Source organism: Oncorhynchus kisutch, linkage group LG10 (assembly GCF_002021735.2).
Source record: "Oncorhynchus kisutch isolate 150728-3 linkage group LG10, Okis_V2, whole genome shotgun sequence".
In the NCBI taxonomy this organism is placed as follows: domain Eukaryota; kingdom Metazoa; phylum Chordata; class Actinopteri; order Salmoniformes; family Salmonidae; genus Oncorhynchus; species Oncorhynchus kisutch.
In genome coordinates, this window is record NC_034183.2 from 21,787,847 (window position 1) to 21,810,509 (window position 22,663).

General features: G+C 44.0%; 1 protein-coding gene across 8 annotated transcripts in view; it reads left to right on the plus strand.

Annotated features, from left to right (window-relative positions):
- LOC109897915 (nuclear factor 1 C-type-like) overlaps positions 1-22,663 on the plus strand; it is a 136,377-nt gene that overhangs the window by 64,903 nt on the left and 48,811 nt on the right. For 7 of the 8 annotated variants that reach the window (XM_031833320.1, XM_031833323.1, XM_031833324.1 and 4 more), the window contains exons 3-5: positions 13,670-13,741; positions 14,077-14,151; positions 19,017-19,140. In XM_031833320.1, coding sequence (XP_031689180.1) covers positions 13,670-13,741; positions 14,077-14,151; positions 19,017-19,140 — 271 coding nt within the window. The remainder of the gene's footprint in view (positions 1-13,669; positions 13,742-14,076; positions 14,152-19,016; positions 19,141-22,663) is intronic. The other variant, XM_031833325.1, reaches the window with a different exon arrangement.

The following is a 22,663-nucleotide window of genomic DNA, read 5'->3' on the forward strand; positions in this document are numbered from 1 at the left end:
GGAAGGGGAAGAGAACCATGAGCCTCCTAGGTTTTTTATTGAAGTCAATGTACCCAGAGGAGGACAGAAAATATCTGTCCTCTGGCTACACCATGGTGCTACCCTACAGAGTGCTGTTGAGGCTACTGTATACTTTCATTGCAAAACAGTGTGTTTTAATCAGTTATTTGATGAAGTGAATATGTTTAGTATCGTTTGATCTAAAAATGAGAACTTTTTTAAATGTTATTTTTACTCACACACGCTCACACAACCACAGCCATTCTGGTATTTTTATTTAGAGGTCTGGATTGTGGATCTGTGATGCGGTGAGTTGTGTGTGTGTCAGTCACAGGCAGCAGCTCAGCTCCCATCTGGATCGGCCAAGCAGAATACCTGCAACCTGGCCGTCCAAGCAGAATACCTGCAACCTGGCCGTCCAAGCAGAATACCTGCAACCTGGCCGTCCAAGCAGAATACCTGCAACCTGGCTGTCCTTGCAGCCCCGGACACACGCACTGCAACTGAATTATCCTGCTAGCAGATTGGGTTTCCTGGCTGTGTTTCTCTCTGTCGGCCTCTCTCATATTGATCAGGGTTTCCATGCTATTCTTAGCCCCACTGGGCCGCACGGTCCCCAAGCACTCAGATCTGCACAGCACAGTGCTGCTGCTCCATTCCATGGGAACATAGGCCTAGTTTCATGCAGTCTCATGCTGTAGGGGTTGTCTGCTATTGTAGAGCAGTCAAAATTAGGGCTGGGAATTGCCAGGGACCTCACAATGCGATATTATCATGATACTTAGGTGCTGATACGATATGAATTGTGATTCGATACTGGGATTTTATTGCAATTGGATGTTCCAAAGACATTGCTCACCATATCTCTGCTGCAGAGGTACAAGAAAGGTATAAAAGTGCTGAAAACAAATGGACTCACTATTTAAAAAGAATATAGAGAACAAGCAATGAAGGAAAAACACTGGAGTTTTGGAGCAGTCAACTAGCGCAAAAATATATTGCGTTATTGTTAAAAGAATACGATACGATATATGGTCAAAAATGTAAATTCTGAGCTGATATGTAAGTGTATCGATTTTGTCCCCCATCACTAGTCGAGATGATTTTCAACTGTAGTCTAAATGCTTTTCAAAACACATTGAAGGAAATTGTCACTGAAGTAAAAAAAAAAGCACTGATATTACTGTTTTGTTTTACTTTTGAGTTGTATTAATATTTGATATATGTATCAAGACAGGCATCGAAGCCAGTGTAGTGTATTACCACGTGTCAAATTATAGTAACACTTTGTTAGTGCCAAGATAGGGACAAGTTGATCACACTGGACTTTGGACACTGAATTATACTTGGTTGTTGCTTAACACAGGAACTGTACTGTATAATCATATTTAACTTTTGTGCTGTTTAACTTCTTCAGATTTAGTTTGACAGTAGCATATTTGTGTTTAGTATATTTAGTCATTATTTTGTTTGTTTGATTTATACTACTAATTGTTACTTTGTTACTTGGAAGAAGCTCAGAAAACCAACAAACTCGATTACAGAGGAGAGAGAGAGAGAGAGAGAGAGAGAGAGAGAGAGAGAGAGAGAGAGAGAGAGAGAGAGAGAGAGAGAGACAGAGAGAGAGACAGAGAGAGAGACATAGAGAGAGACAGAGAGAGAGAGACAGAGAGAGAGAGACAGAGAGGAGAGAGAGACAGAGAGAGAGACAGAGAGACAGAGAGAGAGAGACAGAGAGAGAGAGACAGAGAGAGAGAGAGAGAGAGAGAGAGAGAGACAGAGACAGAGAGAGAGACAGAGAGAGTAGATATAGCCAGAAAACCAACAGACTCGAATACAGAGGAGAGAGAGAGAGAGAGGCAGAGAGAGAGACAGAGAGAGAGAGAGAGAGAGAGAGAGAGAGAGAGAGAGAGAGAGAGAGAGAGGAGAGAGAGAGAGAGAGAGAGAGAGAGAGAGAGAGAGAGAGAGAGAGAGAGAGAGAGAGAGAGAGAGAGAGTAGATATAGCCCAGAAAACCAACAGACTCGATTACAGAGGAGAGAGAGAGAGAGAGAGTAGATATAGCTCAGAAAACCAGGACTCGATTACAGAGGAGAGAGAGAGAGAGAGAGAGAGAGACAGAGAGCGAGACAGAGAGAGAGAGAGAGAGAGAGAGAGAGAGAGAGAGAGAGTAGATATAGCTCCCTTTCTAATGACGAGTCCAGATGGCTTGACGTTAATGCAAATGTTTGCCACATTGCTGCATTGTTGCACAAATCATACAATAAAACTGTACAGAGAGGGAAAGTGAGAGAGAAAAATAAGAGAAGGGTGGGGAGAGAGAGAGTTGGGGGAGGGGAATAACAGTCACGTAATGAAGAAAGGGCATTTCAGGACAAGTGCTACGTCACACCCTCAATCTCTCCTCCGTCCCCTTTCCCTCCCTCCCTCTCTCTCTCTCACTCTCTCTCTCTGTCAGTAGCCATTATGGCGCAGTACAATATCATATTTTTGAAACAACCGTTATGCCAGAGAGGGTGAATCTTAGTTCAGAGTATGATATTAAAGTTACAATAACATACCAGTTAGTGATATATGGAGAGAACAGCATGTCAACACAGAAAGTCTTTCAACTCTTCTTAAAGTGACTTTCTAACTCCTTCAACCTCGTGGATTGCATTTGTGATTGATTCCACCCTCATTTGATTAGAACCATAACGGTCTATTGCATGTTTTTTTTTTTTTACCCCATACAGATGGAAGGAGCCTCAGTCTTGATTGATGTGTTGTTTTATCATTTCCATGCAAAAGGAATGACAACCATCTGTTATTTCATTCCATTTCTACAGTCTTAATCAGAGTAGGGTTTCAGCAATAACAACCCACTGTATTATCTTGGTGACTCTAACTAGGTTAGGGTAGTTAACTGTAGGGTATAGATTGGTGATAATGACAATGTTCATGGTAGTGATGCTTCCCCTAATTCCACTAAATCTGATATGGTCAACAGGCCCAACGTCTCCTCAGTGTAATCAGGCAGCGCAGAGTCCCAGGACAGGCTTCTGGCACTGCAGATAATCAACCCTCCCTCCCTCTAAACTGGGGAGCTGTGAGGTGAAAGTAGAGCAGTATGGTACAGCGTCCCGGCAAAATAAATAATGGGGGTATGCCGTAACCGTAAAACATGAGCCTGTCACAATAATTAAAACAAAATGTCATGAAAACGGTGGTCTGTTACACTAGTATTTATCATTACCGCATGTCAGAGGCATGAAAAACAGGTGGTATAACTCCAAAATGTGATGTGGTTTGATGAGAACACACATGTTGCCGAGGCAGAGAAGTGTGGGCGACACAGAGACGCGTGCGGACAGCAATGGACACTTCAATTCTGTCCTAATGACAATCGCCACATGTCATTACACTTGTTGGTGTTTTGTTTCCGTTCACCACTGTTTAGAAGATATGTTGTGAGTGGATGAACGTGGGTAACCTCGTAAAGGAGCCCTTTGAAGTGATTGTTTTATAAATCAGATGGAAACATCATGACTGGTTGATGCCACAATTAAAGGAAAACATTTTAAAAGTTAAATGACACATCTTTATGACGAGGCCCACAGAGATCCTATTGAATCAATAGGGATTCTATCTGTAACACTATGATTAGGCCCATGAAATTGTTTAGTAAGGAGGTCCTGGCCCGGGAAGAAATCTACTTTCACCCCTGGATGTGACACACACCACCACGTATCCTACGTCAGGGGTGGGAACACTACGTCAGGGGTGGGAACACTACGTCAGGGGTGGGAACACTACGTCAGGGGTGGGAACACTACGTCAGGGGTGGGAACACTACGTCAGGGGTTGGAACACTACGTCAGGGGTGGGAACACTACGTCAGGGGTGGGGACACTACGTCAGGGGTGGGAACACTACGTCAGGGGTTGGAACACTACGTCAGGGGTTGGAACACTACGTCAGGGGTTGGAACACTACGTCAGGGGTGGGAACACTACGTCAGGGATGGGGACACTACGTCAGGGGTGGGAACACTACGTCAGGGGTGGGAACACTACGTCAGGGGTGGGAACACTACGTCAGGGGTGGGAACACTACGTCAGGGGTGGGAACACTACGTCAGGGGTTGGAACACTACGTCAGGGGGAAAGGTAGCTAGATAACTGTCGTCGTGTAACTCATGTCTTGGGGTGGTATATAAGAATCGCAAAGCCACGGCTTTAAGAGTGCGTCATGCAGATACAGTATTTCTATGAAATATACTCGGTCACCCCAATCCCCCACCGCTTTATTGAATTGATTCAATCCAGACTTATGTGCTTTTTGCTGAATTATTTAGCTATAATGTGCTCAGTAGGTCTACCTCTCAAAGTCTATATCCACCATACCCAAGATATGAGTCAGTCCCAGTTCCAGACCCCAGCCCTCTCATATCCCCTTTTCACAAGACAATTTTCCCTCCAGAGGGATTCATTTTGCCTTGTAGTTGAGGTTAAGCCTTTAGGCACCAGTGCCAAGCCACAGTCCATCAAGTGGAGCTGCCATCCATCCATACAACACATCATATCACCCAGGCAGGCACCAGGCAGACACCCAGCTATCTGTGGGAGGAGGGTTGCCTCAGATGACCTCCTGTGTTGATCCTCTGCTCTCTCGACACTTGTGGCACGCGCTGCAAGTTTGATAGGAGTACTGAGATTAGTGGTGTGAACAGAGAGAATGTTAAGTGAAGCTTCACTTCCAAGGCAGTACTTTCAGCAAATGTTCCAGTTTGAAGAAGTATCTTCAACAGCATATTAGACTGAGCAGAATCTGTATCTATACTAAACATGAGACATACAGAAATCTCTCTGTCTCTGTCTCTCTCCTCTTTGTTCCCAGACTGCACTTTGACAGCTCACAGATTGGTGCTCGTCAAAAGAACACAAACAATCTTACAAAAACCACTCTGGTCGTTTAACGACCTCCCTTTTTCTTTCTGGTCGCTGCTGGCTCACCCCTAACATGTGGCGTAAAGATTCCAGAGTGTCAGACCACCTATGTCTGGCTCTCATCAGCCTCCATGACTTCATTGGCTCACTTCAATGCTGCACCAATAGGATGGATGACAGCATCTGCATCTGCCAATTAAATGTCCTGTAGTGACTGATTACCAGGGGTGAAAAACTGCACCTTCTCATTGAAGCCATGGAAGTTCAAATCTGACAGTCTTGTTAGCAGAAAACAGGATCCCCATTAAAATGAATGGGAAAATCGCAGTTTTTGTGGTCCTTCTTCATGTGAATAGAAATATGTTTAGAAGACTATCATGGTACCAATAATTGATTTTAATCGACCAGATGTATGTCCTTGAACTGATTATTTTTCTAATTGTACACAGAAGACGTTATAAGGATAATTTAGTTGCTAATGGCAGCCTACAGTATCCCGGTCGGCCTTTTAACTTGAGTTACTCAATGAAAGGGGGCAGCACTGAGCTAGCCTGCAACTTCACTTCCTGGAGTAACCAGGAAGTGAATGGTGTCATATGATCAATGGCTTTGTCCATTCATATATACAGTCATTGCTGATTACACTAGTGCTGTAATTTAATGTATTACAGTAGATGCAGTTTAGCCTAAGATCCATTGCTGGTTTGCAGAAACACTCATCAGACTCATCCTGTGTGTATATGACAGCTGTACATTTCTACACTCACCGTACTATAGTAGTGGTTGTGGCTGGGTCATCTAAGCCAAAGCATGCTGTATCAGTAGTGAATTCTGCATCAGAGCCCCATGAAACTACTGACCTCCACACTGCCCCCTGTGGTTACAGATGGGCTACTTGGGAAAGTTTTTAAAAATGGTAATGATATATTATACTAGTATAACTAACTGGCTTGGTGAACAGTATGTGAGAAGTGATTATTGACCACACAGAATAACAAGGCATTGGCCCTCTGTGTAAAAAATTAGCTGGGCAAACAGAGAGCAGTGAAGTGAGACATTAACATCCTTGGGGGGTCTGTCCATGAAGTTGTTCCTAGAGCGTACCATTGTGGTCTGATATATGTTATTGTTTGCCATCAATTCAGCTGTCTGGCTCACGTTATTGTCATTCCAGTAATGTCCACTTAAAACTATAGACAGAGGGTGTAGAGAAAGGGGTCAGCGAGCTAGCCGGTGGCTTCTCACCACAGTGAAATGAGGCTATAGATATACTCTATTGTTGCCAAGCCAGAAAAGCCTATTTGAAATGGAATCTGCTGTGAATGGAAGACAGAGGGAGTGTGAAGGACAGCCTGCCTGCATGGTGGTAATTCCTTTCTATTTAGAGTCCTGGTGGTGGGAAGACTCCTGGTGCTGTCTCCAACACAAACAGGCACTACAAATACACTACACATTTGCATTTTCTGCTGTGCATGAATATTCTCAGCAACAAAAGAGTGATCAAATTAATGTTATCAGGTGACAAATTAATGTTATCTGTATGTTATCAGGTAACAAATTAATGTTATCTGTATGTTATCAGGTGACCAACTCAGATTGGTGAAATAAAGGGTTAAATACATGAACTATGGGAAAAAAAGCTTGTCTGAAAGCCCCCATCATGCTGTTCTCCTACTTTAGCCGCATACCAGAGACTCTCATAGGATGGAAAGAAAATGATGTTAGACATTCAGATTGTGGTTCATTGTAAAGATGTGCGTGTGTTTTATCATTCATTATTTCATGTGCGAGGTTGTGCACACCGCTCCACGTGTCCACGCAAATGACATGTTGCGCTCAAATTGCAGGGAGAAATCTTTATAGCCGATCCAAAAGGGATGGTGGGTGGTTTAAAACCTTACATATAAATATATATTTTAATATGTCTATGAAATCCTTCCAAAAATAACTTGAAAAGAACACAGCGTTCGCATCTGGTTTTTTATATTGTGGTTTGTGGAAAAGCAAGAAAAATAAAGTTTTATAATTCTTTACACACAACACAAGCGAGGCCTTCTCTGGAGCTATTAATGCCCAGGACGAGTCACTATAGTTGTTTAATAGCTTTCCCTGTTGGAATAAAAATCCCCTGACCTCCCGTGGCACGACTCACGCTGACAGCACTAATTGTAGTTGGGAGAGTCCATGGCTTCTTTCACTCTAGAAGTTCAATGATCACTTTCTGCCTCTTACAAAATATCTCTTCCAGTGTTTCTTGTTTGACTTCCTATGTGGTAACAAGTACCAAGAGGGAACTCAGAGAGGGGTCGTTCATTTGACTGCAAATCATGGCAGAGTCAGCGTTTGTGTTCCTTACTGTCTTTGGTCATACTGTGTGCTGCACCATGAGCAGTGTGTGTGTTTTGTTTTACCCTGCATGAGCAGTGTGTGCGTGCATACCCACATGCAGACACTGTGTCCTCTGTATCTGAGTGAGTATCCTTCCCCCAGCTGGGAGCTATTCCTCTCCTGATTGAGAAAAAGGCCTGATGTGTTATTACTGTCATGCCGCCCCCACTCCTTAAAGACCCACTACCACAGGAAGCTGCACTCTACTGCAAGGAAAGGTCAGCTGGTCCAATTATCAGAGCCAACCATTTTCACACCAATGCCTGACTTCCTGATATCCACTGTAACCAAGTCCTTTCCTGGAATCTCAGTCTGCCAGCAGCGGGGCTGGAAGTTTGGCTTTTTGCAGCTGCGTAGTGTGCCTCTTTACCGTTGACATATTTTTCAGCTGCCTGACTTTGTCCATTCATCTTAGTTGTCTTTTTTTGGTATCGTGACACTATTTGACGACAACCTGACCTCTACCCTACTTGACTTTGTAGCTGTCATCACATTCTCTCTCCCTTCATCCTTCTCTGTGCTTGCGTCTCACTTTTTCTTGTCCAGATCCCCTATATGTTCTTCTGTCTGTTTTACGGTAGGCTGGTGCTGTTTATCAGGTTGAGAGCTGTGCGGTGTGTTTGACAGAGGTGACTTAGGGCTCTCCTCTGCTCAGTTCTCCTCAGCGTAGCCTCTCTCTCTCTCTCAGACTCCATATAGAACACTTCAGTGCTCCAGCACATAAAAGGATGGCTGCGTCAAATTAAAGTCAGTACTGCAGCGCCTGATTCTCTCATGCTCAGCATTTTTCTGAATGAATTAAAAGGAGAATGCTCTCCAAGCTGACTGAGGGTTCTATAATTCTGCAAAGACTTTCACTTGTGTAATCAGAGCGAGTGACCCTCACTGTGTATGTTTCAGCAACAACCCAGCTTTAGGCTAAAACTGTAGGAAAATCTACCTTGAAATATATAGTACAAGCAGGATTAAAGCAGCCATCTACCAGCCAAGCCAGTGCAGTCAGCAGTTGCTTTGTTTGCAAGAGAGGTTAGCTATTTTGAATATAAATTAGCCTCTGCACCTTATTCTGAATAAATTCGGATTAGTTTAACAACACCATGGTTAGACCATTTGGCCAATAAACGTTTTCCGTAGAATTGGTTTCTATGTGGATTCTGGTCCAGCAGGCCAGTCCTCTTCTATTTGGTGTCTCCCATTCTAAATGTTAACCAGGGAGTTTGTGGGTGGGGAGGGCTGCTGGGGCTACCCATGCAGATTCAGACTGTCTGCATGGGCTGAAATGGAGGGGGGAAGAAGAGAGGGGGAAGAAGTGCAAGCAAGAGGGGGAAAGAAATGGAACAGATAGGGAAAGAAATGGAACAGATAGGGAAAGAAATGGAACAGATAGGGAAAGAAATGGAACAGACAGGGAAAGAAATGGAACAGACAGGGAAAGAAATGGAACAGATAGGGAAAGAAATGGAACAGATAGGGAAAGAAATGGAACAGATAGGGAAAGAAATGGAACAGATAGGGAAAGAAATGGAACAGATAGGGAAAGAAATGGAACAGACAGGGAAATAAATGGAACAGATAGGGAAAGAAATGGAACAGACAGGGAAAGAAATGGAACAGACAGGGAAAGAAATGGAACAGATAGGGAAAGAAATGGAACAGACAGGGAAAGAAATGGAACAGAGAGGGAAAGAAATGGAACAGACAGGGAAAGAAATGGAACAGACAGGGAAAGAAATGGAACAGACAGGGAAAGAAATGGAACAGACAGGGAAAGAAATGGAACAGACAGGGAAAGAAATGGAACAGATAGGGAAAGAAATGGAACAGACAGGGAAAGAAATGGAACAGACAGGGAAAGAAATGGAACAGACAGGGAAAGAAATGGAACAGACAGGGAAAGAAATGGAACAGACAGGGAAAGAAATGGAACAGATAGGGAAAGAAATGGAACAGACAGGGAAAGAAATGGAACAGACAGGGAAAGAAATGGAACAGACAGGGAAAGAAATGGAACAGACAGGGAAAGAAATGGAACAGACAGGGAAAGAAATGGAACAGACAGGGAAAGAAATGGAACAGACAGGGAAAGAAATGGAACAGACAGGGAAAGAAATGGAACAGACAGGGAAAGAAATGGAACAGACAGGGAAAGAAATGGAACAGACAGGGAAAGAAATGGAACAGACAGGGAAAGAAATGGAACAGACAGGGAAAGAGGCTATCAAAGTTTTTGTTTGCTGTAATATCTCTGCGTTGGCTTTGTTCTTGTCGTTCCAAAAAACTTGCTTTGAAATTTGAATTGAAGATGTGAAATTGATTGGGGTGAGGGAGAGACGGAGAGAGATGGAGAGGTAAAATGAAGGGAGAGGGGTGAGCTCGGTAGCTCTGTTGCTGGGGCAGAACTCCATTGATTGGTTTGTTCTCTGACCTCAGCTGCAGTGAACTGAACAGTCTTTCCACAGAGAAACACGGAGACAGACTGCTGAGAAAGATTACAAGAGGGAGCCCCTGGTGTTATATCATGGCACAAGCACTAGATATCATTTTATTTATCTGCATTTTCCCATATTACTCCAAACTAGTAAATCATACGATATGCTTGAACATACTACAACAATAAGTAAATTGTTGATATTCATGTTTTGGGGAATGTGTACGGTACTGTGGTTGAGAATTGAATATGAGGGATATAAGTTCTATCCTATACTGAAGGCGGTGCCTTCCCACAGTGGTCTCACAGTACATCAGTAGAGCCTAGATGAGCTTTGCTGCAGCACGCTCAATTGTGCTAAAAAGAACATTACTGTGATTAGCTTGTTACACACTAGAGAGGCTATCAGTTACACATTGGATTTGAATTGACTGTTCTATTCCATTAGAGATTTTAAAGTAGACAATCGGTTTGATCGATACAAGGTAGCCATCTCTATACCAGAAGCTTGATTATCGTAATGAATTAGTGTGTTATCGCTACATATTAAAGCCTCATAGTGGGTGGGTCGTGTTCATGAAGTTATTTTTCCTAATTGCTCCAGTAAGGCATGTCTGTGATTCATATGAAATGCATATGATTCATATGAAGTGATAAGGAAACAGATAGGTCATAATTGTTTCCGTGTTTTGACCTATGTTGTTCCACTGTCACATCATCATAGCTTTGGTTCTCGTTCCTGCTAGAAACTGAGCTGCTGGAGAAACAGCTCCTCTCACCTAGTGACTGATGGGTAATGGGTTTGGGAGAAGCCAAAGATTGTCTCTCCAGGCACCATGGGAAATGCCACCATGGGCATCTCTCCAGGCACCATGGGAAATGTGAATAGATAGCCTTGCCTCAAAATCCCTAGCTTAGCTTCCTCTGGCCACTTCAGCCGGCAGTGTTGGCTTTAGCCAGCCAGCCACTGTATTTACAATAATGTCATGAGATCAAAATGAAACCAAATACTGGGTGCATTGTAGAAATTCAAATTCACCAGCCTTGTGGTTTTCCTGTTATGGGAAAATATATACTGTACAAAGGGTTGTGTTACAAGAATCTCTCAGTTACGAGTATACTTGCAGCTTGGACCACATCTCTGGTAGTTTACTTCAGACAAGCATGTGTCCCCTGGTTGGGCTGATGAGGGAAGCTTCCCTGTGCTTGTAATGCTGTCTGTTCGGTGTTGTAATTTAACTGTGACACACTGATTGCAGAGTAACTCAGCTAAAATGAGTTTCTGGTTAAGTCACTTGCATAGCAAAAATGTATTTCTCTCTCAAAACCCTCTCTCTGTGCATCTCTCTCCCCCTCTCTATTTCTCTCTTTCTTCCTCTCGTTCTCTCTTTCTCTCTGTCTGCCAACAACAATTAAGTGGCAATGCTCTGTCTCTCTCTCTTTTCGTCTTTCGTCTGAAGGGGTGATTTGGCACAGGAGCATGCTGGCACTCTTCAACAGGGTTAGTTGTACTTTGTGTGTTCTTTCTCTGGGCGAGAGAGAGAAAGAGAGGGGGAGGGAGAGAGTGAGTGAGTGAAAGAGAGATGGGAGAAAGAGCAATCTAAAATGGCTGCCAACACTAAAGTCCTCTGCACATGAAATGTCTGCCAAAATGTATGTTTAGTTTAGCGAACCCTGGCCAGAGAAATAACTTACTTGGAAAGAAAATAGCAACAACAAGTGCCACAACATCTATATATATATATTAATAATAAATGTGTAACGATGAGGTTGGGAATATGAGGGCGAGGATAGAGAGAGAAAGAGAGGAGAGATATAGTTAAATTCTGAAAGTGCGTAATAACACATTCTCAAAGTGTTTATCTTGATCTTTTTTTAAATAATAAGTTTAGGGACAAGTAGATCAATTTTGCCCTCATTGAACCCTGTTCAAGCTCACGAGGGAACAGCTGCAATGTCCATTTATTATCCTATCTGACAGTTCAGAATTTCTCCCGTTTGAATGGTATCTCAGAGGTGTTGGTGATTTGTTCATTAACTCTTAGATAAAACCATCAAAACGATATGACTTGAAAACATAAAGACACAATGTTAACAGTTAACACAATGGCAGTCAAGTACTTTCGGAGAGAAAATGGATGGTCTCTTGTTTCGGCCACTTTTTATTGCATCATCATGGCATCACCCCCCCCCCCCAATCACCCCCCAAACAACCTTACAAACCCATATATCTTTTCAAAAATATGATAAAGAAAATGCATTAACTATGTATTTGTTTCCCCCAGCAATGTCTTTGGGGCATTACGTGTCTTTGTGTGTGTGTGTGCCAGTCTCTCTCACCTTCTCTTGCTATAGTTCCCTCTTCATTTTGCTCTTTGTGCCAGGGATTTTGTCTGAGGGTGGCCTGCCTAGAATCCGCTGCAGCTTTTGCCAAGAGTGTTTTGAGTATTAAAGATAGCAGAGGAGAGAAACAATTGGAGAAGTTTCATTGGCAGGGTATGTCTGACTTGGCCAGTCAAATCAAGATGGCTGTTTTTGTTTATGTTTCTTTTTTGCAGTTTTTTTCGTTGTCTTTCTACTACAGTAGATTAGCCACAGAACAAACCACAGCCCAGAGGTCGACCATACTCCTCAATCAGTTTGAATGCTGCCTGCCAATTCTTTAGCACCTCGCCCCATGATAGTGATTATAAGCTTGAGCACCATCGAAGTGGCTGTGGAAGAACGTATAAGGGGGATAAGGTAGAAATAATGCCATTCACTACAGAGCTTCATGGAGAAGACAGTCATTGCTACCTGTGTGGTGGTGCCGTCTGCTGTGGTTGTCACACATCGCAGTAGGGTGTCTGGCTCACTCGTCCAGTGTAGAGGGAAGTCCAGAGGAAGCTGGGTGCTCGTTCTACTGATGGGGGAGTCAGTGTGAAGATTACAACGAGGCGCTCTCTCCACAGACTCTAAACTCCAACTTGTGGAATGTGTGTGCCTTTGATCCGCTAGTGGAATCATGCCCATCTGATAGAGGAGGGCCCTATTTATTTACTTTTACATTTCTACCGCTGTTCCCTTTGACTCTTTGTGGTAAATCTAGTATGCTGTGATTTGGCACTAAGAATCCCCATTCTGGTTTGTACTGCACTCTATTTATTTAGCTTGTATTATCTGCATTTGTCAGGTTAAGCAGATATAAAAGTCGATTGTATTGGGTTGTGTGGCCTTGCCATTGTTGTGTTGCTTTATTGAGTGTACATTTTGGCAGAACAAAAAGATTAGCCTGCCGAGTGGCGCTGCAGTCTAAGGCACAGCATCTCAGTGCTTGAGGCGCCACTACAGACACCCTGGTTCGATTTCAGGCTGTATCACTACCGGCCGTGATTGGGAGTCCCATAGGGCAGTGCATAATTGTTGAGGCTGCAGGTAGCCTAGTGGTTAGAGTGTTGGACTAGTAACCGAAAGGTTGTAAGATCAAATCCCTGAGCTGACAAGGTACAAATCTGTTGTTCTGCAGTTAACCCACTGTCCCTGTCTTTGTAAATAAGAATTTGTTCTTAACTGACTTGCCTAGTTAAATAAATATCTATTTAGACTTGCCAAACAAGGCAGTTTTATAATGAGCGATTTGGATCATGTTTCACATTTTTGTGGCAGGCCAATTTATTTTTCTGAAACCACACTGGTTATAATAGCTTTAGCACTATCTATAAACTTTTACATCAATATAGTACTTATTTGATATTTGTCCCATTATTCCTCACTAAATGTGTTCATTTTTGTAGACTGTTTCTAACGACTTAATCACCCTTAAATGAGCCTTTTACATGGTAGAAACTGAAACCAATTATGTTGGGTTTAGACTTATATATCCCCCCCCCCACCCCCTGTTTCTCTCTTTCTCCCCCCTCTCTCTTCCTTTCCTTCCCTCTCTTCAGAGTCAGAGCAGAGCAGTAGCCCACGCACAGGTATTGGGTCAGATCAGGAGGATAGCCGAGCTGCCACCATGGGTAAGGGGCCCCATCGACTCGCACACACATCCAAATACCAACACACAATGACATATTCATACACATTTACACACTGTCACTGACAGTGACATAAGCACTGAGCTCGTTATTCATCTAGCACACGCAATACCTTTCACTGTAATATTTGGAATCCAATACATTCCAAGTTGCTGTTAGGCTCAAACATTATGGGCATGTGCTTTACTGGCTTGCTGATACTCTGCCATGTGTTGTGTCTTTGTCTTGTGATGTCTCTTAAAAGTGAGAAGTTACTGTAATGTTTGTTGTGTTATGTCACAGAACTCTCCATGGTGACTCATCTCTGTGTTTTCCAGATGCTCCTGAGTTTCAGGAAAGCTTTGTGACATCAGGAGTTTTTAATGTAGCAGAGCTGGTGCAAGTGTCCAGAAGTAAGAATTTACACCTTTTATTTAGCTACGTGTGTTTTTTATATATATTTGTGGTTGAATGGATGGACAGAGTGTGTTGGTGCATTATCATCTTTTTGTTACCGTTCTTTCTTAAAACGTCATGTGTGGCTGCTTTCCTTATAACTCCCATAACTTACACAGTAACATGCTTAGGAGCTGGACATGTGTCACATAAACTATGGTGATTCAAGTTCTGACAGCCCTCTTCCGTGAAAAATGAGCTAGCTCACAAACTCTGGCCCTCAGGCAGCGGGTGGAAACTCCCAGCCTCTCTGGCAGCAGTCACTCTGCTCCCCTCAGTAGCTCAGCTCCTAGTCTCTACATTGCTGCCTGTTCTACTACTGCTGTTCAACCGTAACCCCATCAGATGGATACACAGAGGTAGGAAACACATGGATGGTATAACAGCCGAGGTGACACAGATGGTAGGGAACATCCACGTCCAGGATTGCGGGAGATACTAACGTAATCCACTTACAGCATTAATCACAGTCAACATGCAGAGTAAACCCCTCCTTACTGTCTACACCCCATCAGACACTCAATATGATTTCTGACCGGGAATCAGATCATAGGGCTTTAGGATGACATTATTTAGGACTTCCTCATCACTCATGTTGTTTTATCTGTCTCATGGTGGATTGTGGATTGTGCAGATGTTTTATCCATTTAATATGTTCTACTCACAATGCCAAGGCTGCGTGTTGTGTGCTTTGAGCTTTGTGATTGGCTGGGGATGCTGTGCTCACCAGGCCTGGCGTTAGTGAATTAGGGCCACATTAACACAGCCCCCACATGGCCAGCCTCTAATCACTTTGTTTGAATAACCATTGTTTCCCAGCCACACAGACCCCAGTAGTCACCACCTGAGACCTCTATTCACTTACCCTCCAATCTGAGTCATCATTTACATACGTTATTTCATTATGTTTAGAATTGGAGTTTAATCAGATTTGAAAGGCAGCGCAAGTGAAGGGAGCTGAGGGGAGTGAAGCTCACCCATCTGTCATATGTAATTGATCACGCTTTCGGTTTCCACAGTGATAAAGCCTTTCTCTGAAGGGTCTTCATCTTTCATTCAAAAGAAATGCTCTTCAGTATGAACGACAAGCTCTGATGAGCGTACATTCACTCACACACCGATTTGAAATACTTTATTTGAATCCACTACAAAAAAAAGGATCCAAACATTTCAAAGGTCCCTGTATTCATGGCACTCAAAAGGTACAGGAAGCCAATCCTTCTCCAAACAGCTCGGCTGCCCACGACAACTGAAACAGAGTAGTACATAGACAATTGCTTTGCCCTAGTTTTTGTCAGGCCCACCATCTGGAGACCACGCACTGCAGGCCTGTGTACGTGGCCAAGACTGCCAAATATCAGCACCGCCTTCTTGTACCTCCACCCGAGGCTGTCCAAGAGAGGCGGATACTTCCGCAGCTTCTCGGCAAAGACCTGCTCCATGTAGCCGTAAAATGAGCACCTCTTCCTTACCTCCCCCCACAACAACAATATCTGGCGTATTTGGCACACAGGAAAACACATGAACATCAAACCAGCTTCCCTTTACACAAGAATGTTTCTGCATGTGTGCTGTTGGTGAGACGTCTCACCTCGCTGGCGATCAGGTCAATAAGGCAGTCATGTCTAGCAATGTACAAATCCTTGTATGAACAGAAGCCATTCACAACATGGGCATTAGATTTGACTTATGTAGAAGACAAAATGGGTACCAGAGTGATAAATTATATTGTGTTGGTATACGTAACTTAACAGTAAAGAGAATGTTCTCGCCAAAGGCAGCATTCTGGTACATGGAATGGGAGACAGAGTGGTCAGCACAGTCCAGAGCAGTGAGTTCCCCTGCAGCCTCAGGCCAGTCCAGTGTGGTCAGTAGCAGCATCCGTCTGATACCAAGGATTGTTGTCCTATGTCACTATTGTCAGTGATTTATGTTCAATGGTGAAGACAGGCATGGTGGGTGGAGGGCCGGATCTCCATTGACAGACCACCTCTGTCTTCGTGGTGTTGATAGACAGTCCCATCCTGCTACAGACCCTCACAGCCATTACAAGGACGGACTAAACGTCTTCCAGAGTGTGGATCACAAGAGCACAGTCATCAGCCGAAGCCTTGGTGGTTGCTTGGAGCCTCCTGATGTTGAATAGGTTTCCATCCATCCTGAAGTCCACCGCATCCCCGCTGCTGTCCTCAAGCTCCTTGTGAAGGAGCTGGGTGACACATAGGAGGAAGATGTTAAAGAGGACAGGTGCCAGCACACAGCCCTGTCTCACACTGATGCTTACTCCAAAGGGCACTGACTCATGCCCTCTTATGCCATCATGCCATCATAGAACTGGAAAAGGATGTTGACACATTTGTCTGGACAGCCAAATTGAAGTAGAATGCCCCATAGTAGTTCCCTGCTCACAGTGTCGAAGGCCTTGGAGAGGTCACAAAGGTCATGAAAAGGTCCTGATGTTGTTCACGGTACTTCTCCTAGAGTTGCTGTGCTGTGAATATCATGTCGACCGTCTCCTGTTCTTTTTGAAGCTGCATTGTGACTCTGGCAGCAGTTCCTCTGTGATGTTGTTCACCAGCCTGTGTAGCATCACCTTGGCCAGGACCTTGCTAGCAAAAGCCAGAAGGGATATCCCCCGGCTGCTGCCGCAGATGGACTTGTCAGCCTTGTTCTTACCTCAGTCTACTTTTTGATCTTGAGGGAACAGAAAGCTGATAACACCTCGCACACACACACACCTCGCACACACACACACACACACACACACACACACACACACACACACACACACACACACACACACACACACACACACACACACACACACACACACACACACACACACACACACACACACACACACACACACACACACACACACACACACACACACACACACACACACACACAGCTGATGTAGAATGCTGTAGCTATAATTATCTAAACTAAATTAGTGAGTTATTATGATGCATAGGGAACACATTTCACAGTACACCTCTCAAACTGGCTCTCTGTTTTGACATTACACCTGTCAAACTGGCTCTCTGTGTCACGCCCTGACCTTAGTTATCTTTGTTTTCTTTATTATTTTGGTTAGGTCAGGGTGTGACACGGGTGGTTGGTTTAGTTTTTGTATTGTCTAGGTGTTTTTGGCCTGTCTAGGGTTTTTGTAATTCTATGGAGTTTTAGTATGTCTAGGTATATGTAGGTCTATGGTGGCCTGAATTGGTTCCCAATCAGAGGCAGCTGTTTATCGTTGTCTCTGATTGGGGATCCTATTTAGGTTGCCATTTTCCATTTTGGTTTTGTGGGTTATTATTCTGTTTGGTGCCTGTTCGCACTAGTCATATTGCTTCACGGTTCGTTTTGTTCAGTGTTGCATTAGTTTAATAAATTAGAATGTACACTTATCACGCTGCGCCTTGGTCTCCTCCTTATGACGACCGTGACACTCTGTTTTCACATTACACCTGTCAAACTGGCTCTCTGTTTTCCATGTGGCATTTTGACTGACTAATTGGAATAAATGTAGAAGTTAAAGACTTCAATTAACCACCTGCCAACTGGCCTCTCCTGGGGAAAAGACTGCTAGTTCAGATTCACCCCCGACTCCCCAAATCCTCAGCTGCCCATGGCGCTATGCTATAAGAACTATCACCTGCACCTCTGTTTATGTCACATTCACATTTGGTTTTCATGTCACAAACTCCACAACACTTGTATCATGTATTTACCCTAATATTGATGCTCGCGTTTTGCCCCCAAAAGGCGTTGATTTAGATTTTAGACTACATAATTAGCTTATTTAACTAATCGGTTACTTTTAAGTGCACTCCACTTTATTTACCCAGGCCTCATGTGGGATGCATATCCTAGGAGACATTAGCCGCCTTTTAGAAAGGATGAATTCTCCACTGACCTACTTTACCAGTGTAATTAAACAGAGCAGAATGTGTTGTAATTACTGAGCTTGTTTACATCACCACAGCTATCCAGCTCAACTATAGAAATAGAATCCCTCACATGAATGGGGATTCCTGTTCTAATAATTCAATTTCTATGCTTTCAACCACCCCTGCCCGTGTTCAGTTCCCTCCCTGGTTACTCTTCTTTGGCCAGAGGTTCCTGTAAGGTGCACGTGAGGGAATTACTACACTGGAGATCCATGAATCCTCCTTTTGTGTTGTGTTCTCCAGCGTCTCGGTACAGTGTGTAGTCAGGGAGAGATTGATCGCCGGGGGATCTGTAGTGACGCCATCCCACTGTTAATAAGCATACCTGCCTTAACAAATGGGCCATTGTTCTCCGAGCTCACTGTGTCGCCCCACTGCTCGGTACAATACAGTACATACTAGTGTAGTATAGTGCAACAACATCTCTGTCCACTCCTGCCAGACCACAGCACAGCAGCAGGCAGCCATTAATGCACATGGATATATAAAGTACACTAGTGGAAACCTGAGACGGGAAATGGGGTAAAGGCTGATAGATGGCTACACAGCCCCAGACCCATAATTCCACATTCTCCTGCTCTTGTCCTGAGCGTTGAAGTATGGTAGCAGACTGCAGCTGGGATTGTCCACTCTTTTGAGCTGTTACAGACAAAGGCACACAGATACAACACAATATCTTTGCTCACACAGCGACACAATTCTTCAGCGGCGATGTATGAGTGAGCTTGAGGATGGTGCTACATGTCCTCTATGCTGATGTTTGAGTATGATTCCATGGATAATTGCATGTTTAATTGACAGTAATGTACAGTGTGTGACATGTTCCTCCCCTGACTGACCTGTCGCCTCTGTGTGTTTGTTGAATGCAGCTCCGGTGGTGACCGGGGCAGGCCCTAACTTCTCCCTGGGGGAGCTGCAGGGGCACCTGGCCTACGACCTCAACCCCTCAGGGGTGGGCATGAGGAGAACCCTGCCTAGTACCTCGTCCAGCGGGTCAGTACCAGCCCCAAAACACACACATGCCCACAATCTAGACTGGAAATGAACAAACTGCATACACTACAAAGGCATAAACTCGCGGCACCGTACACTTCTTGAATTAATGTTGATATTACTCTACCCTGTGAATACACTCACATTCAGATTGTTCAAATACATTCCAGGTTAACATGAGCCTTGCATAAATGAACGGCTGAATGTGCCACCACTTGAGAGGAAGACTGTGTTTTTTTTTTCATGGGTGCACAGAGAGCAGTGTCCTTTTGCTGAAAGCACAACACTTTAACTAAAAGAACAATGGCTGTTCCTCAGGTGACTGCAGACTGTGATTTATCTGGACGTGTACACCACTGCCAAAACACCAGCAGTGATTTATTGTGTAATTTGTCACTGTAAAAGGCAAGTAAAGCTGGGACAAAATGAGACTGTAAATGAACTGGTTTACCTGAGGGTCCTGGAGCTACTCAGTTTTCTACCGGTCATCTTCAGGTTGCTGTTTTTGACCCACTTGTGTACTGTGTGTGTGTGTGTGTGTGTGTGTGTGTGTGTGTGTGTGTGTGTGTGTGTGTGTGTGTGTGTGTGTGTGTGTGTGTGTGTGTGTGTGTGTGTGTGTGTGTGTGTGTGTGTGTGTGTGTGTGTGTGTGTGTGTGTGTGTGCGTGTGTGCTATCGTGTCAAATCAGCCTCTAAAGTCCATTGTGCACGAAATGACGATGTTGAGTAATATTAAACATCATTGAGCTAGCAAACATTTAATCAAGAGCGCAGAGGATGGTTCCTGCAAGCAGAGGATGCACCCGCAAGCGGACGGGCCAGTGGAGAGAGCAGAGGATGCGAACCGCGAGCGGACAGGCCAGTGGAGAGAGCAGAGGATGTGCTCGCGAGGGGACAGGCCAGTGGAGAGAGCAGAGGATGCGAACCGCGAGCGGACAGGCCAGTGGAGAGAGCAGAGGATGTGCCCGCGAGGGGACAGGCCAGTGGAGAGCTTGCAAGTGTTACTTTGAGCGAGCAGAACATCATTGCCGCAGATCTAAAAGGAAAATGTCTGAATCAAAAAATATAGAACTGTAACAAAGAAACATGGTTCAAACGTGTACAAAATAAATGTGAAAGCATCAAATTGTCCTCTAACAATATTCATCGGTCTTTGTCAAGTTCTCACTCTCAAATTGCTCAGGTCTTGGAACTTTTGGGTTTCAATTCAAATGTTTTTCTCGATTGGATTTCAGGGGGCAGAACCTGCTACATTAACAGAACAGAACTAGTGCCAAATAATAGAATGTAAACTAATTTCATTAACCAGCTAAACCCAGGTTAACATGTCATCAGGATACACACAGCATTCGAAGTAGGACTGAGGACAAAGCAACGGCATGCATTCACCAAACATTTAACTGAGGAAAACAAATTCGTTTTATAGTAATTGTCTGATTGCGAACTACCATTGTCTATCAAATTATTTCAATTTGGCATTGGAAGTTGTATTGAGTACAGGCAGTAATACAGGAGTCAAAATGTATAGGGAGTCTCAGATCAGATGTTATCAGCAATTCAGAGCCATCTGGGGAAAGAGCACAAGTAGAACAAAGATATATGTGCTGCAAACCGATAAAATGTATCATTCAAGGTCAGATTTCACCTAAAACAATGACACAAGCTATGTCCCAATTAATCTCAGCTTAACTCCTCACTTCCTCTCTACTCAAATGTTTCTGAAAACCGATTGGAGGTCTGAGGCGAGGAACCTAGGGTCCTCTCCTCTGATGGTGTTTTAGAAGGAGGCACGTAAAAAGGATGCAAGAAATCGAGGAAAGATAAAATAGCACAGATCAGTGACATGTTTGCCTCAATATGGAATGTCAGACGTCACTATGTGGGAGCACGCCACTATCCACATCGACGGGACCACAGTGAAAAGGTAGAGCTGCAAGTTCCTCGGCGTACTGACAATCTGAAATGGTCCACCCACACAGACAGTGTGGTGAAGAAGGCACAAATGTGCCTAATCCCAGGAGGCTGAAGAAATTTGGCTTGGCCCCTAAGACCCTCACAAACTTTTACAGATGCAAAATTTGGCTGTATAACCGCCTGATACGGCAACTGCACCACCCAAAACCACTCGAGGGTGGTGCAGTCTGCCCAGTGCATCACCGGAGGCACATTGCCTGCCCTCCAGGACACCTACAGCCGCCCGATGTCACAGGAAGATCATCAAGGACATCAACCACCCGAATCACGGCCTGTTCACCCCGCTATCATCCAGAAGGTGAGGTCAGTACTGGTGCATCAAAGCTGGGACAGAGAGTCTGAAAAACAGCTTAAATCTCAAGGCCATCAGACTGTTAAATAGTCATCACTAGCCAGCTACCACCCAGTAACTCAATCCTACACCTTAGAGGCTGCTGCCCTATGTACATAGATATGGAATCACTGGTCAATTTAAATGGAACACTAGGGAAAGGAGGAAACCTAGTCAGTTGTACAACTGAATGCCCTCAACTGAAATGTGTCTTCCACATTTAAACCAACACCTCTGAACCAGAGAGGTGCGGGGGGCTGCCTTACTCAACATCCACGGCTCCCGGGGAACAGTGGGTTAACTGCCTTGCTCACGGGCAGTACAACAGATTTTTACCTTATCAGCTCAGGGATTTGATCCAGCAACCTTTTGGTTGCGCTAACCACTAGGCTACCTGCCGCCTAATCACTTTAATGTTTACATACTGTTTTACTCATCTCATATGTATATTCTGTATTCTACTGTATTTTAGTCAATGCCACTCCAACATTGCTCGTCCTAATAATTATATATTTTTTAATTCCATTCTTTACTTTTAAATGTGTGTGTATTGTTGTGAATTGTTAGATAGTACTGCACTGTTGGAGCTAGGAACACAAGCATTTCGCTACACACACAATAACATCCTCTAAATATGTGTATGTGACCAATACAATTTGATTTGAGCAGAGCAGAGGCGTACAATCCAGGCCCTTCGTCAGAAGAAACAGATAGATGAGCATACAGGTATGTTTAAGGTGCCATACCTCTAGCTCCTTGGTGCAGCTGATAGGCTAGATGGAGTTGGAGAAGGTCTTGACCAAGCTCTGGCTGTTCTCCAGACAGCGGTAACGCTGGAACGTGTCCCAGGCACTGTTGGTGGCCACGTCCCCTCCCTCAGAACCAGTGAAGATCTCCAGGTTCTTACAGTGGGGCATCAGCACAATCTGTAGAGAAGACAGAAAGATACAGAGGATTGAAGTAGATTTAGTATGGAGTCGAAGGGCTGAATCCCAACTTAAAATCCTGTAGCTTGAATTTTTATTCAGGTGACATCAATGCATGATTTACACAAACGTCTCAGTTGTGTTTAGGTGTTTAACAGTGTGTGTGTGTGTGGGAACTAACTGTAGACTCATATACACAACACGTACTGTATATCCTACACTACACACTACACTTGCATATACAGACCCATTACTCTCACGCACATCAACCATACACAGAGAGTGTGTGTTTAC